At 37.9% G+C, this 19,605-nt stretch overlaps 1 protein-coding gene across 6 annotated transcripts in view; it reads right to left on the bottom strand.

Annotated features, from left to right (window-relative positions):
* The window catches only part of NRXN3 (neurexin 3), a 1,579,386-nt gene that overhangs the window by 387,746 nt on the left and 1,172,035 nt on the right, over positions 1 to 19,605 (bottom strand). For all 6 annotated transcript variants that reach the window (XM_047796606.1, XM_047796611.1, XM_047796607.1 and 3 more), the window contains one exon: positions 2,306 to 2,487. In XM_047796606.1, coding sequence (XP_047652562.1) covers positions 2,306 to 2,487 — 182 coding nt within the window. The remainder of the gene's footprint in view (positions 1 to 2,305; positions 2,488 to 19,605) is intronic.

The raw sequence follows: 19,605 nt of genomic DNA, 5'->3' as shown, positions 1-19,605 counted from the left end.
CAGTTTCTATCTCTGGTAGATACCAGAGACAATCCACTAGAGAATTAAAAAAAAAAAAAAAAGGTTTGAAATCATTAACCCCATAAAATGGCTCCATGCTTGAGAGGGCCACAGACACATCGGGTCCATTCAGGAATGGTGTGGTTTCTTCGCATGGTAGGGTCTCTTTTCCTTTTCTCTAAAAATATTATATGGCATTTCCTAACCCAGGCTCTGAAGGACAATCTATTGGAATGTTTTAGAATGTTTAAACAATGATAATGGCATTGGAATAAGGGGTAAGTCCATAATACCCAAGGAGGGGGGGTGTCTCTTCTCTTTTTGGTGTAAAGTTTCTTGTATTTCTGCTTTGAAGAATTAAAGTGGAATGCTTTGGTTTCTCCTAGAAGTTTCCAGGGTCCTGACGTCTATTTTACAAAACACTGCCAACTGCAAGTAAACTAATATAAAAGAAGAAAATGTTTCTCTTAAAAGTGAAGACGCTGTACGAATGGGAAGAAATGGATAAACTGGTAGCACATTATCTGACTGAAAAATGCTCGTGGCTGTGCCAAATCATATTTTTCTTAGTACGTCACACTGAATAAAAAAAGAAGATAAATCACCATGAAAATGCAAGTGAGCTGGTAATAATAGCCTAGTTATAGCTGCCATGAAATAGTCATTAAGTTATATGCAGCATAAATCTCACAGAGTTTTGTAAATTACGGTGGTTCATAGAGGCCAAATAAAGATAAACTGAACAAACTATGACTGCCTTTCTCTGTGCTCCCTGGCATGGTTTTTTGAAGTGCTTCAGCTCAGGCTTAGCATACGCTAGGGTTTCCTGAAGGATTTGAGGAAGCATTAAAGGCTCACAGCTCTCTTCAAGACCCCTCTTCTATGTTTTGAAGATGATCCTTTCTAACCAGTGCTTCCCTGTACTCCTAAGTACAGACTTGCCCTGCTCTGGCTCACTCCGAGATCAGACAGGCTTCCAGCTCAAGCCTTTTCTTTCCAGCTTTTCCTGTTTCCAAGGCATGCTGGATGCGTGGATGCTGGAGATGGGCACGGCTTCGAGGGCTGAGCTTACCGCTGTGGCTCCAGCCAGCCACCTCCACTCCAGAGACCAGAGCTGAAATCTCACTCCGCTTTCCTCAGTCGATGGGCACACTGGCAAAAGTCAGATTCAAAGATTCCCCAGCAAATGTCCCTTCTCCTCCTGTCTGGAGGTTGGTGATAATCCCCAGTTGATTTTTCCTCTTAACTGCCTTTTCCCCCTGCTATTTAAACTGAATTCTTATTGCTCCAAATTAAATCCATTCTTTCTAGCCTTGTCATTGCTAACTAATGAGAACAATTCCTCTCTTTACTCTTGGTGGCTGCACTCTGGGTACTTATGGATGAGAATCATATCTTTCTTTAGCCTACTTTCTTAACTGCAGACTGCACAGGTGATAAAATGGGTTAATTGTTGCTATAAAAATATTTTCTATCCTCATAACACAGTAATTTTTTCCTCCAAATCATTTTAATTTCTTAGAATTGCTCCATGTTCCTAATGATCTGCTGTGAATGAGGGCGCAGTCTTATTGGGTTTATACCTACCAGCAAAATGTTGGAAATACAACACACATGAAGACACCAACTCTTGGTTATTGCACAGTTTCTTTCTGCCCCATCTAGTCTAGCCCTATTTTCTTTCACTTGTTCTTTACATTACAAGGATGTCTGCAGGGTAGGGCAGGGTTCCCCAAAGCACAGCCTACAGCCTGTTTTTATAAAAAAATTTTTGATTGGAATGCAGTCACGCACATTATAAAACAATGAATTGTCTATAGCTGCTTTCCCATTAACCACAGCAGCGTTGAGTAACTATGACAGAGACTGTAGGACCTGAAAAGTGCCAAATATTTTTATTTGGCTTTGCTGACTCCACAACTTAGGAGATCCCTGACATCCGAGGTACCTTGCTACTTGCACTGGGTTAGGCTGAACCGTGCCAGGCCAATCTCATATTTACACCTAAGTCGTTTGTTAAATGTTTCAGGACAGGCCAAACTACAGAATAGGGAGAGGAGGCTGGATGGGGAGAGATTCAAATTTTCTATCTCTGAGGCACCCTCTAAGCATCAAGGTTCACAGCTGAAGGGGAGAATGAGGCAACGCACACCACCCTTTGGACATGGCTCCAACACACTAAGGTAGCATGATACACGTGTGCCCCTTTGCCGTGTCTATCTAGAATGTTCCACTGCATATATCTGACTCAGCAACTCAGACCACCAGGAACACAAGAGAATCCAGGCCACAGCCCTGTACTCACTATGTGAAGCTGGAGGAAGTCCCCAAGGCCTGGGGCACTGTCTATGCGCACCAAGATGCCATCCTTCACGGTGGTGCTGAAGCCAACGGCCAGGCGGTCAGAGCGTGTGCTGGGCCTGTCGTTGGCCGGCCAGGTGTAGAGGATGAGGCCTCCGCTTTTCCCAAAGATGTACGTGGCGCCAGCTGCAAAAGCAAAGAGAGGGGGAGCCATCAGGACACCGTGTCACTCGTTGCCAACAGGGGGTACACTGTTGAGACTCTACACAGAGAGCCAGGGAGAGGAAACAGCCCCCACGTGCCAATATTTGAGGACTGAGAGGGATGTCATCCAAGGCTGGAAAGACAGCTGCCACCTTGAGTTAAAGATGCAGGCAAAATGAGTTAATAACAAAGCAGATGCCAGCGAGAGACACGGCTCGTATCTTCAGATCCTGCTGCCTGAGGCCAGAGAGCAAATTACAGCTGTGTCTGAGAGCTTTGCTACATGGTGACAAAAAATGCTGCCATCTTCTTCAATCTCTGAGGACAGGCATGCCCTAGGAAACTAGTTTCCCCATCTCTTAACTGTCAGAATGTTCTGGTCAGTGGCGCTAGGAGCATTTCCAGGGCTACCTCGCAGAACGGAAGGTAATGTGGAAATCCAAAGCCATTATTCCTTTCACACCTGTACCTTCTACCACCTCCACAGAAAAGAAAACCTGAGAAAACCAAGATACGTGACTCAAAGCATTTTGCCTTTTTCACTCTATGTTGCTACTAAAAAAAAAAAAAAGTGATAAAACTGAATTCCAGGGGTCTTTAAAAATCAACTCTATTTTTTTTTCCCCTAGTGATGTTATTTATCTGGTATTCTATAATTCATTTCCAGCTCCTTTCCAGATTAAATTTCAAAAATAAGATATTGGGCAGATAGAAAAATAACTCAGTTTAATGAATTTTGATCGTGACAAACCCCATCATAGTGGGTTTATCCATGTCTTAACATTTACTTGTGTTTTAGCTTTTATAATTTATAAACCCAGTGGTTAGTAAGAATGTATTAATTTTAAAATACTTCAAAAACGAGAAGGACAAAAATAAAGAAAATATTTACACTTCATACATTTAAAAAGTTTATTAAAAAAAGTTTTTACATCTGAATTGAGGAAAAACATGCAGATTCAGTAGCGAGAACAGACTGCACCACTGTAGTTTTTTTTGATTGTGTATCACCCATAGTGAGCAGTTCCATATGTCACTTATCTCAAAGTTCATAGAACATCTGACACCAAGATTTTCTTGTGTGTTTCCAAGTGAACATAGTCTAATCCCTGAAACTATGTTAATGCCACATTAGACAAGCATTCCTATATATCTAGCATTTACTAAAAACCTCAAGCACTGGTCTACATTTAGTGTACACAGGATATTGGGTTGAATTATGCTGTATGAAGAAGAAATGAGTTATGCAGCTTGTTTAGAAATAATATAATAAGCTGCTATGAGGTGAGAATTAGGAGCATATGTCATATGTCATCCTTTTATTTTATTTTTTTACAGCATTAAGCAAGCCACTCTGTAGTCTGAGGCATATAGAGTCTGATATGTCCTCTTTGAAAGATCACTATTCTAGCTGTACCAATATGCTCCATTTGTGTATTGCATGTAACAATGTTATTTTCCTTTTATGAATTTCTCAGTTCTTAAGGGGTGGTATCTGAAAAGTCCTCCACAGTCATTTGGAGAATTAGGGATTGCGGAATGGAAAGTTTATGTTTAATTCCATATGCAAAACAATGCTTGTTCCCTACTCTCCACAAACACCCTCAAAGCTTCTTAAAATTAGAAATGTGGATACAATGATTTACCCTTGATATCTCTCCATCTGTGAGGAATTTAGATAATTCCCTTTCCATAGATGATTACAAATGTCATCACCAGTCCCTTTATTCTTTATTTGGAAAACTGAAGGTTACTCGGTGATTAATATATAGGATCACCTTAAATACAAATCAGCCTGTGACATTTTGTGGCAATTTATAAAATCTTACTTTATTCCACCCTAAATATGTAGCGTGTTCTGCTACAGAAATAAATTCATACCCTATCAGGAACTAATTTTGTCGCTATAAAAAAACACGTAAAAAGTTGAGAACAGCAACAGGTGCTTTACAGTTTGCAAAGCCTTTTCAAATTTATTAGCTGGATCTTCTTAACAGTTCTATCAAATATTTTATTTGTTAACACTATTTGGAAATAGAGACTTAAATATTTGACTTAAATAAGAGGCACTTCCTTTATGTCTTCGCCTTAACCCTCTTGCCTCCAAAAGGCTGGCTTTACTGTATGCTAATCATTGCTTAATAATATCATTCTACAATAAACTACACCAACAGTGCAAAGTTGACTGTACTTCATTCTTTTCACAGCTTTTCATAAGACCAAAAGAGAATGATAATAAAGCCACAGACCCCAAATCTGACATGTTTTCAAAAGCTAATCTGGCTTTCTCACCATACAAATAATTTAACAAACCTTTGACTCCACTTACATTTTTTGCCCACTGCCCAGTTCAGTAATTCCCAATATAAAGAATATAAAGATGAAGAGCATTTTAAATGATAAATATAGAACTTCTATATATAGTGGTTAGAAAGTCACTGTGACTTCAGTTTTTAAATAAGCAAAGAACAAAACTACACCATGATGATATTAGGATAAATAGAAAATCTGATTTAAACATTATTTTTATTACTTCTTTTGTTTTGAATTTAGGGTGTCACCATGTTAGATAATTCTAACTTTACAGGGGAAAAGCGTATAAAAGGTACAAAGGCCTTGGCATGTGGCTTATTCTGCTATGTAGAAATAAATATTAAAATATATTCTTGGTACTGAATTTACCAGTAAGTGTGACAAAAGACCTTGAATTCTCCCATAGTCCAATGTTGGCTTTAGAAAGGAAGTTAATTAATAGTTATAACCCTCTATTCTGATAATCTGTTATTTTTTTCTTCTTTAGTTAGCTTTGCTATCTTGCATGGCTCTTAAAGATAAATTCATGCTTTCTGTTAATTTTAATATAAAATGCCTAGAGTTCCAGGGGGAACATAGAATTATTTTGCTTTACATTTTCAAATTAAAAAGTTAATTTGTTATTTTTAAATGTGGATTACAAGCCAACTTTTGAGGAACGTCCCAGGAACCATAATACTCCTCTTTAATCCATTAAAGATTTTTACTTCTAAGCCGTGCATTACCACATCACATGCTTTCCACCCTGAGAAAGAGCCTAGCAATTCTGATTGCTGGTTTCTCACTGTGCTCAGTATGCTGGGGCTAAGATCCTACCACATTTATTAATAATCAGAACCATGTAAATTTCCTGCTTGCAAGCAGAAAGAGATTAATGCAACTGAAAAAAAAAAATGCTGCAGTGGCATCTTGGCCATTTAACACCACAGGATTTGCAAGTTTGCAAGCAGCTGAGGTTGCTTTGCTGAGTTCCAACCAATGTGGCATTTCAGGAATGGAATCTCCATACTGCCACCATTAGCCATGATAAGGTGGATACACTGTATCTTCAGAAAGTCAACACGCATGGCATACTATTTAACCAACAACTTTTGTCTCCAAAGCACCCAAAACAGGTTTGGCTGTTGTTTTCACAATTGCTAGCCCTTTACTGGGATGGAGCTGATGGTGATGTGAGGAGATTATCAATAGGAATAGAATCGTGGTCCTGTTTAATATTTACATTAGATGTAAAAACAATATACATACATATATGTGTGTGTGCATACACATGTGCACGTTTGTGTGTATGTGTACATATGCATGTGTACAAAACCCACAAAAATTTAGTTAGAAAATACAGCAGATTGCCTAGAATTAGTTTATTTCCCCATCAGATAATTACTGATAAAACAACTTTAGAAAAGCATTGAAATAGAACAGTTGTCTATTTAAATTAAAAAAAAATCAGCTTTTTATCTGAAATAATTTTCAGTTGATGTTAAAAATGGGAACAAGTTTGGAAGCATCTCCCAGGGGAGGCTTTAGAGAGTTAAAGAGAACTAGATAATTTACTGCTGGAAAAGTGTAGCAGGTGGAGAAATAAATTAATAAGTTTTGGCATGAAAACCATCTGGTGATAAATCAGGATAAGAAACAAGACATCAGACCCTTCTCTGGTGCTCTATGACCACTGCTTGATAATTTAGTATAAAATATCATGGCACCAAGGTATGTCTGCCTTCCTCTATTATATCGGGTTCTTGTTCCTTATTTCTATTTTATTACTTTTTCATCAACCTTAATTCACATTTGTATTCTTTATTGTAATTGGTAAATCCTTTTAGAAAACAGATTACCCATGACATAAAATATATTATTCCAGTAGATGCAGTTATTGTTATTAATTTAAAATTATCTTTGATTCATGTAAATTACCACACAGATAGTAAAACCAAAATGGAAAGACTTTGAAAATGACAAATTCCTCTTCTAGCAAATGAAGATAAAGCTCAAGGATCTGGTAATAACTGATGACCTGAAAAACAGTTTCTAAATTTCTTTTACATATTTAGTTTGCTCTGTGGTTCCCCCTCATGCACACCCCTGGCTCTTTTGGGAGTGTTTCTACCAGCAGGGCCTTATTATTTTCATTGCTTTGGATGGTGTTCAAATTGCTTTCCTTGGGAGTATCGCATTTGCTGTCTCTTTCCCCCATGCCCACTGAAGTATTAATGGCAAATAATTTTGTTACTGTTTTAATAGAAAAGAAACTGGGGGCTCAAAGAGATTAAATGACTTGATTTGGTGTTAAGTGGTGGAAGGGAGAGTAGAACCAGAACTTCCTTTTCTAGTTTCTGCCTTCTTCTCTCCTCCTCACGGTGGGTGTCCTGCTTACCCATGGCAGGGACGTAACTTCCCTAAAGGAATTCCCTAAAGAAGTAGAGGCGGAGGGTGAACAACAGATGAAAACACCAAACAGCAAAATCTCTGCATTACAGCGGCAGCCACAGGGGAATATAAAATAAGTGATACAGATTTTAAAAACAGTCAAGCAATGTATTTATTTAACGGATGGTTTATGATGATATATTTTGTCTACTCTAGAAATTTTAAAGTAAAACCAAAACCGATGATAAGCTAGCCTTAAATAAAGCAAAACTGAAGGGACTGAACATTAAGAGAGAAATTTCACCTACTTTAAAGAACATCCTTTATCTTTGGCAAAGAAATCATCAGATTTACTGCTCAGCTAACTGAGAAACTGACAACATTACCTGAGTCGAATACATCATCAGGGAGATCCAAGCCCGATTTCTTTTTTTTTTTTTTGTCTTTTGTCTTTTTGTTGTTGTTGTTGTTGCTATTTCTTGGGCCACTCCCTCGGCATATGGAGGTTCCCAGGCTAGGGGTTGAATTGGAGCTGTAGCCACCGGCCTACGCCAGAGCCACAGCAACGCGGGATCCAAGCCGCGTCTGCAACCTACACCACAGCTCACGGCAACGCCGGATCCTTAACCCACTGAGCAAGGGCAGGGACCGAACCCGCAACCTCATGGTTCCTAGTCGGATTCGTTAACCACTGCGCCACGACAGGAACTCCAAGCCCGATTTCTTAAATGATGCTCAGGCAAGGTAAGGGCTCTTTCTATATGGGACAATTTCTTCCCTTTTTTTTGGTTCACAAATGTTTATGGCAGGATAATTTAGAATAGACAAAAAGTGGAAACAATCCAAATGTCCATCAACCGATAAGTGGATTGATAAAATGCATATCTATATAACAAAATACTATTCAGCATAAAAGGTAGTACCAAACAGGCTACAACATGGATGCATCTTGAAAATATGCTAAGTGAAAGAAGTCAGTCCCAAAGGACGGCATCCTGGATGATGGCATTTGTATGAACGTCCAGAATTGGCATAACCATAGAGACAGAAAGTGACCAATATGCTGCAGTTGGGGGAAAGGGGAATTGATGTGGTGAACTCTGTGAATATACTAAAAACCACTTTAAATGGGTGAAAAGTATGCTACATGAATTATATCTCAAATCTGCTATTAAAAAAAGAAATATGGGAGTTCCCGTTGTGGCGCAGAGGAATCGAATCCAACTAGAAACCATGAGGTTGAGGGTTCGATCTCTGGCCTCGCTCAGTGGGTTAAGGATCCAGTGTTGCTGTGAGCTGTGGTGTAGGTCACAGACACGGCTCGGATCCCGTGTTGCTGTGGCTCTGGCGTAGTCTGGCATCGGTAGCTCTGATTGGACCCCTAGCCTGGGAACCTCCATATGCCATGGGTTTGGCCTTAAAAAGACAAAAAGATAAAAAAAAGAAACATATCTACCCATTTTTAAAGTTTGAACCTTATTTAAATAATATTTTTAAAAAATTATGAACACCATAAGATACTATGAAATAAGAATATTTATTTATTTATTTATTTATTTTGTCTTTTTTTGCTATTTCTTGGGCCGCTCCCGCGGCATATGGAAGTTCCCAGGCTAGGGGTCAAACCGGAGCTGTAGCCGCCAGCCTACGCCAGAGCCACAGCAACGCAGGATCCAAGCCGCGTCTGTGACCTACACCGCAGCTCACGGCAACGCCGGATCGTTAACCCACTGAGCAAGGGCAGGGATCGAACCCTCAACCTCATGGTTCCTAGTCGGATTCGTTAACCGCTGCGCCACGACGGGAACTCCCTGAAATAAGAATATTTAACTAGATGTTTGATTACATTAAGAAATTATGAGAGATAATCATGATAAAAAATTTACAAGTGAGATGATGTCTGGGATTTGCTTCAAGTAATGGTGTAAAGGAGAGGTGATAATCCAGATAAAACTAAGTTGCCCATGTCTTGATAACTGTTGACTATTGAGTTTGTTATCTTATTCTCTCTACCCCAGATAGAGACCCCTGTGGTGCTGTGTGGCCCGGGGCAGTCCCAACCCTCTCTGTGCCTCAGAGTGCAGGAAGGTACTCAGTCAGGCTCCCAGTTCCCCTGGTGCTGTCTCCATTGGCTCCCACCTCCCTGACACCTTTCCTTATAGAACCTCAGGTTCTGCCTTTTGCACACTTTGCCAAGTTTTAACCAGTTTCCTGTTGCTCCGTGCAGACACTCTCAACCCTACCTTGAGTCTTTCCTTCTGCCCACCTCCCGCCAAAATCGAGTTCACAGTTATTTGTCGATTTGACGAATATTCAAAGGATGCCTGCTGGCACATGCACTGGAGACCTGGAGGGACAACATGCCCAGGTCCAAGGTGCAGTGGGGGCTGGGAAGTTTGGAAAAGCAGTGAACCATTTAAGGACAGAGGCAAGAGAGCCTGCTCACCGAAGGTGAAGGCTTCCGGAGGGATCGATGCCCGAAGAAATGCCTGGCTCAATCTCAGACAAGTCTTCAGTGCCCCAGCATTGGACTCCATGTCTGTGTGCTCAGCATGCTACTGGCTCCCACACGTGCCTTTTTTGGAACACTCTGCATTTTCTGAGTCCAGGTAGAGAGAGCTTTGAGGCCACCTCCACCCAAACCCCAGGAAGAGTGCATAGCACCTCCTGTCCCTCGCATTACCCCCTTGCCTCGGCACCTCTTCCACTTTCTTAAAGACAGAAGGATTAAGACCAAAGGGCATTAAGCCATTAAATGCAGAAGCAAAATTTCAGAGTGTACCCCTCTATTAGAGACAGATTATACAATGCTTTATACATTGAAATTGACCTAGAAATAAAGCTTCCAAAGACATACTTAAATTTCCTTTTGTTTAAAAGTATTTCCATAAGCTCATTTTTTTTTCCCTTTGGGGCAAATATTTCTTTCACAAAGCTTTGGTAGTGCTTTACAATGCTAACTATAATACTAAATACTAGTGTTAATAATCATAGTAGCCACACATATGAATCACTTATTATATAGTATAGTATACAATAATATTTCAAATTCCTATGCCTTTCACTTCAGACGTTGTTGCTGTATTAGTTTGTTAGGGCTGCCATAACAAGGTACCACAGACTAGGTGACTTAAAAAACAGAAATTTACTCTCTTACTTTTCTGGAGGCTAGAATTTTGAGATCAAAGTGTCAGCAGGGTTGGTTTCTTCTAAGGCCTCTCTCCTTGGCCTGGAAATGGCCTTCTCCCTGTGTCATCACAAGCCTACCCTCTATCCATCTGCATCCTAACTTCCTCTTCTCATAAGGACACCATTCCTATTGGATTAGAGCCCACCCTAATGACCTCATTTAAACTCAATTACCTCTTTAGAGACTCTATTTCCAAATTACAGTTACATTCTATGCTGTACTAGGGGTTATAACTTCAACATACAAATTTTGAGGGGACACAATTCAGACCATAACAGTCACTGTTTCAGTTTTAAAGATGAGGAAAATTATAGAATAAGGTTAAAGCAAAACAAAACAAACAAAAAAACTAGACCCAAGATCTAAAGGAATCAGGGATTTAATCCAGATCCATCCAATTTAACAATCCACATGTTTTTTTATTATTTTGCCAAACTGTATCCCTAACATGTTTCCTTTTACTTTACTTAGGTAGCTGCATGGGATGAGGACAGTAATGGAGAGAAGACAGTGGCTTGCTAATATGGGGCAAACAAATAAAATCAAAGAAACAACAGCAAACAAGATTGAAACTCAATTCCCACACAGTGGAAATGGCAGCTGATGGCTGATCATTCTGATCATTTCATCTTCCTTAAATGACACTGGCTTATTTAATAGGAAGCTGTCCTCTATCAAGTACATAAGGCAAGGTCAGACAATAGCTGACTCACAAAACTCTAAATTACGAAGGGTGGACTCTATAATAAGGTTTATTTTAGAGATTAAACCTCAGACAACTTAACATAATCAAGCTAGTTTCTTCTTCTTCTTTTCTTTTTTTTTTTTTTTTGGTCTTTTTAGGGGCTGTGGATTCGGAGCTGCAGCCACCAGCCTACTCCACAACCACAGCAACTACGGGATCTGAGCTGCATCTGTGACCTACATCAAGGCTCACTGCAGTGCCAGATCCCCCACCCTCTGAGCGAGGCTAGGGATTGAACCTACATCCTCACGGATACTAGTCGGGTTCATTACCACTGAGCCAAGATGGGAACTCCACCAAGCTAATTTCTTACATAGCAAAACAAAATAAATCCTAGAATTGCCCAGCATTCTGGTTTTAAGAAAACAAATACTGTTTTATTATCAAACAAAATAAAAATCCAGAACTCTTCTGTACCATGAGCTCTTGAAGGACAGGGTTGTTTAATTTATTTCTCTATCAACACTGTGAATGCTCAGGAAAGAAATGCTGCTGAATTAATCAATAAAACTTGGCTTACCTATACTTTCATATCTTCACACTGTCATTCAGGCATCTGCCCATTAATCCATCTCAGATTTTTGTCATTTCATCTCAATGTAGAAATATTTTATAAATACTCATCAATTAGGATTCACAACATCTCCTACGATGGAGTAGCTTCCAATTTATAAAAGAAATCTAACTGCAAAGACATGTGAATGATTTTTCTTGAGTGAATTTTTGGCAGGCAGAGATAAGAAAATCACACCCACTTTTAGTCAAATTGTTTTATGTTACCCTTCAGTTCCTAAATTACATCGAAAACTGTTTTTAGTATATGTATTTCATATATACATATATATTATATGCATATAAATATATCTCAGATTTGACAAGAATACACACTAGAAAAGCAAAGTAACATATTTAAGAATCGCAATGTTACCACTCTGTTTTACAGAGTAGTAACTAAGTGCAAAGGCTGTATATACATTTTGTCCTTAGGCAAAATATAAATGAATGAAAAGAAAAATAAAAATGATCATTTTATAATTATTCATCAGCTGCTTCTGTAGCAGTTTTTTTGGAAACTTATTCTATCTGATGACATCTCTTGGGACATAGTTAGAATAAAAGGGAGGTTCGAAGTGCCTTTATCTGCCTCCTTTTCCTCCTTTTATTCCACAGCTTTGAAATGCCTTCTATAATAAGAGTAATCAAGGGATTTCCAAGTACTGAATATTCTGTGAAAAAAAGAAAAAACAGACGAAGAGTATTTTCTTATTTCCAGTGCTTTGCTTTAAATTCCTGATTTATATGGACTTCACACTTTTAAGGGGCCAGGGAATATAAACAGATGACTCTGTGGTATTGGTGGTTCTACTTCATAAAACCTGAAAAAGTGGGCTAATGTTTTTAAGAATAATGACTCTTGCTTCTATGAGACACATAGCTCTTAATCATAGAACCCATGCCCGAGTTAGGCAAAAGGAAGAAACTTCAACTATTAAGGTCTCTTCTCCCTATCTATCACAATCATTTATCTTCACTGCGCCCCAGCTGCCCAATGATTGAGAAGGTGGTAGTACCTCTCCTACCCACACACACCTCAGAAAATTGGAGGAAGGATCAAAATAACGATCAGGTGTAATACACAGAACTCTCGCAATAGTTCAATAGTTCCATTTTAAAGTGATCACCTAAAAGTGAAGGGACTCCCCAAAGTTACTGTATCTGTAGGAGAATTCCATTCCTTTAGATGCCCAGCATATCTTCTCCCTTTATCTTGAAACAATAAGCCACTTCAAATGGAAATTGCTGTTTCCTCCCAAACTAATCCTGTGATTTGACAGCTGGTTAGCTAAGTAAGGCATAGTACGTAATTAACCCCAGTTGGACCAATCAGAGCCTATCACTAAATTTTTTTGTAACCCAGAGCCAGTAAAACACTCTGTTAAGTCCTCCTTCAGTGATAAAGTTATGCCACGAGAGGCACACAGCTGCCATGGCCAGTAAAACACTCTGTTAAGTCCTCCTTCAGTGATAAAGTTATGCCACGAGAGGCACACAGCTGCCATGTCCCACCATGGGAAAGGCCCAAAGGGTGAAGTCAAACTGTTGAGTCAAGTGTTGGACACAGAGAGAAAATCTTATTTTTTGAGTACTTGGGTTTTAATGGTTCCATGTTGTGAAGCTGTGCCTTGGTCTTATATGAAATTCTCAGTAGTTAATTTTTTTTTTAGTAACTTTTTTAGTCTAAGCTAGTTCATATTTTGCCTCTCTCACAACTAAACGAGACCTAGATAGTAACAAACTCTTAATAACTATCACAGTGCCTGGAACATGCAGGGACACAAGGCTTGTTAAGTGAATTAGCAAAGAATGGCCAAGATGAGGAACTGATGAGTTACCAAGGAATCTAAATCTAACTTTAATCTAAGCAAAGGCACCCATTCAATAATTCATATTCATTTCAAATGGGAGCACTTGGAAAACTAGTCATCTTCTTGTAGACAAAGAAATCCTTAATGATTTTCATAATTAGGTTATATATATAAACTATAGGACGATAATAGGACTATATTTACTAGTCCTATAAACTGCAGATAAAGCTTTACTCAGAAGAAAATGCCTGAGATGATAATAAAGGAAATAAACATGAGTGAACTGAACTTTCAACTTAAGGCACTATTAGAAAATAAAGTAGAATTAATACCTCATATGTAATGAGTAATAAAAGCTGAAATTTACCTAACATATTTTTAAAATAATAGTTAAAAACTCCTAAGCGTGCTGTTTATTGATTGATTGATTTGGCCATGCTTGCAGCATGCTAAAGTTCCTGGGCCAGGGATCAAAGCTGAGCCACAGCAGTGACAATGCTAAGTCCTTAATCTCTATGTCACCAGGTAACTCCACAAAATTTGCAGTTTAAAATGTTTCACCCCTGAAAAGCCGGAAATAAGAAAAACCAAAAGAGAAAAAATTGAATAATAGAAATTATAAAGGAAGTGTAACTATAGCTATAGGAAATACTAAAAATATAAAAGAATTTTTCACACAACTTTAGAGAAGTATATTTGAAAACTGAGGAAATTAATCATTTCTAGGAAAAATAATTTGCAAAAGCTTTCTAAGAAAAAGTAGAAACACTCAATAGACTAAATGACCACAGAAACCATTGGAAAGGTAATTCAAATTCTACTGTTTAAAAGATACAGGCCTTGATGAATTTATGGGTAGGTTTTATCCAAATTTCAAAGAAAAGATAATTCACAAATTATTCAAATTATACCAGACTAGGGAGTTCCCGTCGTGGCGCAGTGGTTAACGAATCCGACTAGGAACCATGAGGTTGCGGGTTCGGTCCCTGCCCTTGCTCAGTGGGTTAAGGATCCTGCGTTGCCGTGAGCTGTGGTGTAGGTTGCAGACGCGGCTCGGATCCCGCGTTGCTGTGGCTCTGGCGTAGGCCGGTGGCTACAGCTCCGATTGGACCCCTAGCCTGGGAACCTCCACATGCCTCGGGAGCGGCCCAAGAAATAGCAACAACAACAACAACAAAAAGACAAAAGACAAAAAAAAAAAATTATACCAGACTACAGGCAAGGTTAGATATCTCCCCCAATAAATTTATAAATCTAGCAAAATCTTAATACCAACATCTGAAAAATCTACAGCATAAAGACGGAACAAAACATTTTAGACTAATTGCGCTTGTGAATATTGATTCTTTTTTTTTCTGAGTAGACTTTAATGGTATATTAAAAAAATAATACACCATTCCAGGAATATGAGAAATAATGTATTTCAACAAAAAGGTATCTATTAGCAAAATTCATTGCATAACCTAGTTTACTTAGAATTAGAATTTTGTCCCCCCCGAAAAAAAACTTGAAAAAATTCAGCAGCCATTACTTCAATACTCCAAGTAAAATAATAATTGGAAAAAGTGTACTAAATGAGATAGAGACTATCAAAAACAAGCTGCAGCATCATATTAAATAATAAAATTATATAGCCTTTGCCATTAAAATCAGGAAGATCCTGATGTTCATTATCGCCATATTATTCAACAATATTTTATAAGTGCTTACTAAACCAACAAAGCGATAAAATGAAATAAGTTGTAAAATATGGGAACTAATACAATAACGTTTAAAAGACATGATTGAATACATAAAATCCTAAACAACCCTTCTAAAACCTTAAAATTAATAAGATCAATTGAAAAGTTGGTCCAATAAATATAAATACATAAAAATCAATAGCTTATCACCCTTGGATAGATGGTCAAATGATTTTCAGCAAGGGTGCCAAGACCTTTCAATGAAGAAATGACCATCTTTTCGATAAATGATGCTGGGAAAACGAAATACTGTATGCAAAAGAATGAAGATAGGTGCTTACCTTACACTGTATTAAAACATTAATTCAAAATGAATCAAAGACCTAAGAGTAAGAGCTAAAACCATAAAATTCTTGGAAGAAAACATTAAGGAAAAAGCTCAGGACCTGGAATTTAGAAACAAGTTTTTGGATATGACACCAAAAGAACAGGCACAAAAGAAAGAAATAGAGGCATTCCTGTTGTGGCTCAGTGGAAATAAACCTGACTAGTATCCATGAGGATGCAAGTTTGATCCCTGGCCTTGCTCAGTGGGTAAAGGATCCAGCATTGCTTTGAGCTGTGGTGTAGGTCACAGACTTGGCTTGGATCCCACAGTTGCTGTGGCTAGTGACTACAGCTCCAATTCAACTCCTAAACCCGGGAATTTCCATATGCTGCATGTGCAGCCTTAAAGAGAAAAAAACAAAACAAAGCAAACAAAAAAATTAAAGTAGATAAGTTGGACTTCAAAATTAAAAATCTTGAACATTAAAGGGTACTATCCACAGATTGAAAAAGTAACTGACAAAACAGAAACAAATATTTGCAAATCATATATCTGATATGGAATTAATTTCCAGAATATATAAAGCATTCCTACAACTCAACAACAACAAATAACCTAATTAAAATATGGGCAAAGAGCTTGACTAGATATTTCTCCAAAGAAGGTATACAGATGCCAAGAAGCACATGAAAAGATCCTCAACATTGTTAATCATTAGGGAAATGCAAATTGAAATCACAATGAGATATCACTTCATACTCATCAGGATGGCTATTACCAAAATAACAGAAAACAAGTGTTGACTTTTGGAGATATGGAGAAATTAGAACTAAGATGTGGAGAATTGGAACTCTTTTGCACTGCTAATGGGAACGTAAAATGGCATAGCCACTATGGAAAACAGTATGACGCTTTTTCAAAGTTAAATGTAGAACTACCATATGACCCAGGAATTTCACTTCTAAGTACATAACCAAAAGAACTGAAAGTAAAGACTCAATCAGACATTGTATACCAATGTTCATAGCAGTATTATTCATAATAGCCAAGAAGTGGTAACAACCCAGCTGTCTACTGACAGATGAATGGATAAATAAAATAATGATATACACACAATGGAATATTATTCAGCTTTGAAAAGGAATGGAATTCTGATATTTACTACAATATGATGAAACTTGAAGATATTAAGTGAAATAAGCCAAATACAAAAGAACAGATGTTGCATAATTTTACGTATATGAGATACCTAGAACATTCAAGTTCATAAGATAGAAAGTGAAACAGTGGTTATTAAGGGCTGGGGAAGAGAGGGAATGGGAAATTATTGCTTGGTGGGCACAGCTTCAGTTTGGGGTGAGGAAAATATTTTGGAGATGGAGGTGATGGTTGCAATATGAATGCACTTAATGCCACAGAATGATGTAATTTAAAATGGTTAAAATAGTACTTTTCATTATGTATACACTACCACAATGAAAAAAAAAAAAAAGATAGCTCACTTCACTTTAATAGTATCAATTGCCAGATTGAAATGACAGGGGAAAAAAACCCAACCACAAACACACAAATCTATAAAACAGCTTGAAATAATGCAACAAGAAAGCTACACAGAGACAAACTATATAAAGGAAACTATAATTTTTGGAGTCTGTAAAACATGTCCATATATATGGAGATACATATGATGTTACTGGATAGGAAAAATATGAATATGTCAATAAACATGTTAATCTTTAAGATACCTCTAAACAGAATTTCAATTTATTTTGAGGTTCCTAAAGAAAACTAAGTGTGTTAGATTTACAAAGAAAATGTTAAAAGGGTAAATAAAGGAGACTTACTTTAGTAGACTTTAAAATTTACTAAAAAGTGATTATAGTTAAAATAGGAGTTCCTGTCGTGGCTCAGCGGTAATGAATCTGACTAGAATCCATGAGGATGTGGGTTCGATCCCTGGGCCTGCTCAGTGGGTTAAGGATCCAACATTACTGTGAGTTGTGGTGTGGGTCACAGATGTGGCTCGGATCCCACATTGCTGTGGCTGTGATGTAGGCTGGCAGCTACAGCTCCGATTGACCCCTAGCCTGGGCACTTCCACGTGCTGTGGGTGTGGCCCTAAAAAGAAAAAGTGATTATAGTCAAAATAACCTATTCCTAGAAGAAAAATAGAGCACTCAATCAGTAAATTTAAACACAATAGTATGTCAATGTCAAAAAATTGCTGAGTACCTCATATGTCCTAAACCTTACATGTACCAAGAACACTGTATATATAATATGATAAGTGCAGTAGTAGAGATATGTTCAAAATGAGAGAGGAACCCATAGGAGAGGATCACTGGCTTTAATAAAGAATTGTGCTACATAATGTATGTGTGTGTGTGTGTGTGTGTGTGTGTGTGTGTGTAATGGAGAGAAAGGGAGAGACTGGAACAATTGCCACAAGTTATCCACCATCTCACACGGTTACAATTTTTTTTCTTCTGGTGAGAACTTTTAAGATCTACTCTCTTAGCAACTTTCAAATACTGCATTAACAATGCAGAATTGTCCACTATGACCATTATGCTACACATTAGCTCCCTAGTACGTATTTATCTTATCATTGGAAGTGTGAACCTTTTAGCAACTTTCACTCTCTCCTCCCCTCTTCTTGCCTTCCCTCTGGCAACCACCAATCTTTTCTGTCTGTGTGAGTTTGTTTGTTTTCATATTTCACATATTAGTGAGATCATTAATTTGTATACCTTAAACTAATATAATGTTATATGCCAATCACATCTCAATATATATCTTGTTGCATGCTACTCCAGAAAGTGATGGGTTTAACTTTGCCCTTCTTTCCTGTTAAGCTCTTAAATTCTTTGTTTTATCTATGGGTATAACTTAGGATGAGAGGGCACAATCTGACATTCTAATTGACTCTGCTTAATATCCATAGCATTTCTATTCTTTTGAATAAATTAAATCTCTAGGAATATTAGGCCAGATCATTTTGGTCTTCTTAAAATAAGGTCTCTGGTCAAGAATCACATAAAAGACCAAAATGGATCAAAGTTGACTCTTGGTTGTCAAAACCATTCTTCATTATTCATTCACCAGAACTTTATCCCTTACCTTTTATCAAAGGACAAACACATCGTTGCATTCTTAGCTAATATTTTGGTAATTAGTTGCAGTTTACTTTTTAAAACTGATTTCCTCTGACACAAACTCCTAATTTTGTAAATATTTTATCCTCTTCAGAGCCTCAACTGAGAGTTTCTACTTCTCCCTTTAATACTTTTAGCAAGACAACTGCCCCTTGCAACTATCTGATCATTCTCATCTCTCCTGCCTAATTAAATATATTTTGAATGCATTCTACATTTCAGTCTCTCTGCCTCTCCTCAGCACCTCCCTATCCCTTGAAAGTTTGCCTGTTTCCCAGGCCCTGATGATAAAAACAGTTTTCTTATGTATTCTTCATCTTGGGCCTTGTGGGAGGTGGCTGCATTATTCCTACTTTTAAAACTTGCCCTGGAGTTATCAGGCCCTGGGGTGAAGCATCGCTTTCTACACCCGGTTCTGGCCTCATGCTTTTATTCACAAAGCCAACTGCAGGTCTATAAAAACCAATTTCCTAGGCCCCCTTCTTAGTTCTAATATGATAACTTTAGCATTGATTCAACAGTACAGATATGACATTCTGCAAATAAACAGCAGTCACTTTCATCAAAGCCTGAAGATTTGTTATGATGGATATATTCAGACATACCAGTCTCTTTTTAGAAAATGCAATTTTATGGAAAAATACAAGATAATTGGTCTTTAGCTCTTGCAATAAACTTAGATAGCGCCTGCCATATTTAAATTAATACGGTGCTTCTCTCTGTTAGATTAAGCCTTCTGATTAAGTCAATCATGTAAAAAGATTCAGGTATAGCCCATGTGCACTCAGATTGGAAGCTTTCTTTTTATGTGGGTATATATATTTTTTAATGATGTGATATTTGTCCATCTACTAAGTAAAAGAAATGGAAAGTTCTTTATTCGGCCATATATCCTGTCTGTCCTTATCTCTCAGCCTCAGCTTTTGCCTCACATTGTGTCACATAGGTGGT

Source organism: Phacochoerus africanus, chromosome 9, assembly GCF_016906955.1.
Source record: "Phacochoerus africanus isolate WHEZ1 chromosome 9, ROS_Pafr_v1, whole genome shotgun sequence".
Classification (NCBI taxonomy): Eukaryota; Metazoa; Chordata; class Mammalia; order Artiodactyla; family Suidae; genus Phacochoerus; species Phacochoerus africanus.
Note: the sequence above shows the minus strand (reverse complement) of the source record. Positions and strands in the feature narration are given on the sequence as shown.